This window comes from Lolium rigidum, chromosome 2 (genome assembly GCF_022539505.1).
Source record: "Lolium rigidum isolate FL_2022 chromosome 2, APGP_CSIRO_Lrig_0.1, whole genome shotgun sequence".
Lineage (NCBI taxonomy): Eukaryota > Viridiplantae > Streptophyta > Magnoliopsida > Poales > Poaceae > Lolium > Lolium rigidum.
In genome coordinates, this window is record NC_061509.1 from 258,108,655 (window position 1) to 258,112,981 (window position 4,327).

Below are 4,327 nucleotides of genomic sequence, written 5' to 3' on the forward strand. Positions count from 1 at the left end.
GATGTCATAGGGCATGCGCACCAACGACATCTTCGAGAAGTTCCGCCACGGGAGATTTCCCAAGCCTTTGCTCCGGCTGCTGACAAGAATATACTAAGAATGGGGATGGAGGCATTCATGGGCTTGCGAGAAAATTTTCCCGGAGCGAGCTCCTCGAAGATGTCATAGGTTACGCACCAACGACATCTTCGAGAAGCTCCGCCACGGAAGATTTGCCAACCCTTTCCTCCCAACCTTCTTCGTTGGCTCGTTGAGCTGCTTGCGATTAGCGATGCTCCTTCTATAGGCGTTGTGTTGCTTCCTCCTTCGTGTTGTTCCTCCAATAAGGCATCGTGCGTTACATTCCTTTATCTCACTGAGCATTGCGTCCACCCACGTGTCAATGGGGACCCTGATTCGATCTTATCCAACCAAATTTTTTGTCCACCTTTAGTCCCGGTTGCATCCACCTTTAGTCCCGGTTGCACCCACCAACCGGGACTAAAGGTTAGTCCCGGTTGATGGCTCTACTATCTTGCTGACAGTTTTGTTAGATGGCGCAAAAAACCACCTTTAGTCCCGGTTGCACCCACTAACCGGGACTAAATGTTAGTCTTGTTTAGTGGCTCCACTATCTCGCCGACAGTTTTGTTAGATGGCGCAAAAAAACCACATTTAGTTCCGGTTGCACCCACCAATATGGACTAAAGGTTAGTCCCGGTTGGTGGCTCCACTATCTTACCGACACATGGCAAGGATTGCGTCCCTGGCTCTGTGCAATGTCCGAACCTTCTTTGCTGAGTGCCAAGGTAAGACACAAGGCAAAGACATGACTGTGGAGAAGTTTTCGCGCTGCCCCTTCTTTGCCTAGTGCCAAGGTTGGCAATACATGGTAAATCCCCTTCCTTGCCGAGTATCAAGCCCTTTGACACTCGGCGTAAACCTTGGGATGCACTACTACAATCTTGTTTGCCGAGTGTCACGTTATGGGACACTCGGGAGAGCACATGGGATTTTGTCTGTTAGTTCCCTACATTATACACACAATAATTCATAGCACTAAAAAAGTTCACAAGTACTGATGGCCTAGGAATCGAACACACCATGACATCAAAATGTTGAGTATAAGTTCACACAAGTTCACATAATCATAAGGTACACCATCAAATTCAATACTACAAACTCACAACTCAAGCCACAAGTTCATCAACACGGGGGTGTGCTTCACCAATCCATGAACACATGAAGTCCGCAACGACTTTGCCTTCCTCGATGCAGGTTCGAAAAACAAACAAGCATAATTGTCACCATAACAAATTAATTGTAAGTTAAAATGTTTGAAGAAAAATAGTATTATAGGCAAACAAAATAGCATGAGAATTAAGAGAGTTTCTTCCTTAAGCTCTTAAGGCAATGATTGGCTTGTGTATAGGCGTGGCCATAGCAGGCATCACGGGACTTGCATCCGCTTACCTAGCTGAAATTTTGGAACTAGGAACAAGATTTAATTAACGACACATTATATGTGGCTAGGAAAGAGTAGTTAGGTGCAACCTTTCAAATATTCCTATCACCTTATTTAAGGTTGCAGGATTTGTGAATACGAAAATGATATGTCATCTCGACTTAGTATGATCTTGTAAGTGACCCGCGCAAGTTTGTGAGGTTGTAATGGGGCGAAGTTGATGCCTGACTCCGTCCTTCTCAAGCGGATGGAGTCTAGCGTCGGAAGCAACTCCACCTCCTGCAAGATGGCCCAAACTCGGGTAAACTATGCCATCTGTGCGCCGCAGTGATACAAAATAACGTCCTGACTCAGTTCTGCTGCTGCAGCTCTTTTTTCACTATCCTGTTCTTTCTTGTGGCAATCGCAGAGAGTTCCCACTGGGAACTGCCACAGCAAAGCCCCCTCAAATCCAGAACTGACACATATCCAAAGAGGTCCATGTCCGATTGGTCGCATGGCCGCTGAGCGTAAAGCTTGCATGCTTTAAGCCTTTAACAGAAAACCAATGCAGTGGCAGCACCACGGTGTAGATCTGTTTGACAACACAAATGACTGCATGCGGTCCATCTTTATTCAGTACACATATAGTACCATTACACATATGAACGGGCGCCTATTAGCCTTCCACGACCAGGAAGGTATCCAGACATCAGGCAATTTTATTGGAGCTAGGCAGACACAGAGCACCACGACATGCACAGCGGTGTCTACATCATTTGATTGAAGAGGATGTCGGCTGCTTTGCTGCACGGGCCGCTCTGGCACCCGACGCCACAGTAGTCACTGCCGCGGCCGCAGTACCCATACTTGCTGCAGCATAGGCCGCCACGGCACTTCTTTCTTCTTCCGCACTGCGTGTTGGCGGGGAGGGCATTTTCATCATAGTTGGTTGTTCTATAGCACGGCCCGTTCTGGCACCCGGCGCCACAGTAGTCACCACCGAGGCCACAGAACCCATACCTGCTGCAGCACAAGCCACCGCCACACCTCCTTCTGCCTCCGCACTGCGCGTTGCTGGGAACATCATTCTCATCGATGTTGGCTATTCTATAGCACGGGCCGTTCTGGCACCCGGCGCCACAGTAGTCGCCGCCGAGGCCGCAGTACCCGTACCTGCTGCAACAGAGGCCACCGCCGCACTTCCTTCTGCCTCCACACTGCGCATTGCCGGCCACAACATTTTCATCGCTACTGAAGCCGAGGGCGTTCACTGCAGCAATGGCAAGGACCAACATGCATAGTGCGAGGGCCTTCATGTTCATGGCCATGTCGGCTGCTCTCGCAGTAGATAAAACTAACTTGGAAGCTCTTCTTATTTAGCTTAGTGTGGTGGATGATGAGGCTTCCGATAATGGAACACAGAGCTTGCGAGGTACCATTATATAGGCATACGTGCGGCAGGTCAGTGGTGCCTTCTCGAGTGAACATGCCGTGGCCAAATGGTGTTTGTTCCTAGAAAAATATTGTTATCGGCTTTTAATCGCGTGCACATGAACGCTCCACTCTTGGACAAATATGGTTTGATCAAAAGTGGCTTTTGTTTGTGTTTGGCTGTAGCAATAAAGTAGCTTTAATTTTCTACTTTTCTCGAGTTTGTTAGTTGGATTAGTATTCCGTTTGCAAAAGACATGTATCTACACATCACCTAGCACATTTCTTGCACTCGAAATTCTGCCTACAGATTAACATTGTGACTGTGTTGAGTAGGGAAAAAGGAAACCATGGACATGTAGTGAACCAACCGATGGCCACACACTGCTCACGCTCAGGACGAGAACGAAGGAACCAAGAGATAGGGTGGCAAAGAAACCAGAAATAGCTAGCCGGGTATGAACTATTAGTATCATAGATGCGACTGAACAACTAAGTAAGAGCTAGACAAGTAATTTACGAGGAAGAAATTGAATCTAGAACGGTAAATGCAAAAATAAATGGGCATGATATTTAGTGAACCGACCGGGTGGCGACACACTATTCAAGCTTACGGTGACTATATTGAACAAAGAGATAGGTTGAAAGATGAAACAAGAAATAGCCAGTCGGGCATGAACTAAGTTCTAGACAAGTAATTTGCGAGGAAGAAATTGTACGTTAGATGGTGAAGGTAAAAAACAAATGTGCAAATAAGGGCAGCCAGGGAAGAATATGTAAAGCTTAGTATTTTTTGTTGAGTGAATTCCGTTTTTTACCCCCTAGTTTGACAATTTTGACACTAATTACCCCATTTAAGAAAATTTCCGTTTTAATTATCCCATTCAGGAAAGGTTTTGCCAATTTTTACCATCTGGACCTAACGGCGCTGATCCACCTCTCAAAAAGATTAATTCTTTAAAAGGGTAAAATTTGGCAAAACTTTTCCTAATTAGGGTAATTAGGATGACATTTTATTAAATGGGGTAATTGGTGTCAAAATTGTCAAACTAGCTAAGGGGTAAAACGGAACCGACTCTTGTTTTTTGGGATGCCCAATCTAGCGGTTCAAACAGTGTACTCACCAAGATGGATTTATTCTACTAATATGTAGTTTTCTGGCATTAAAATATATTTTCTTGGTGCAAGACTCGAAGGAGTATGTTCTATTGCAAAATCACATGTAACTCTACAGGCTGCCAGCCGGCCACGCCGAGAGAGGCAAACGGGTTGCCTATTTTCTTTCCTTGCGGTGCATGCTTTACCAAACGCGGCCACACGTGGAAGGTAGCAGGCTAGGATGAGACCAATTGTTTCTGTTTTGCAAAAGTTTTCCTTTTGATATGGAGGGCTGCGTACCACCGAACCGTGCACGCACATTGTGTATCAGGCTCTTTTTTTTTTTAGGAAAGCCTTAATCTCCACTATTAT

General features: G+C 46.0%; 1 protein-coding gene across 1 annotated transcript; it reads right to left on the bottom strand.

Moving 5' to 3' along the window:
• Window positions 1–2,193: 2,193 nt before the first annotated feature.
• Window positions 2,194–2,754, bottom strand: LOC124690815 (lectin-like). Its single transcript, XM_047224147.1, has one exon. It carries the CDS (start codon window positions 2,752–2,754, stop codon window positions 2,194–2,196), a length of 561 nt encoding a protein of 186 aa, XP_047080103.1.
• Window positions 2,755–4,327: the final 1,573 nt, after the last annotated feature.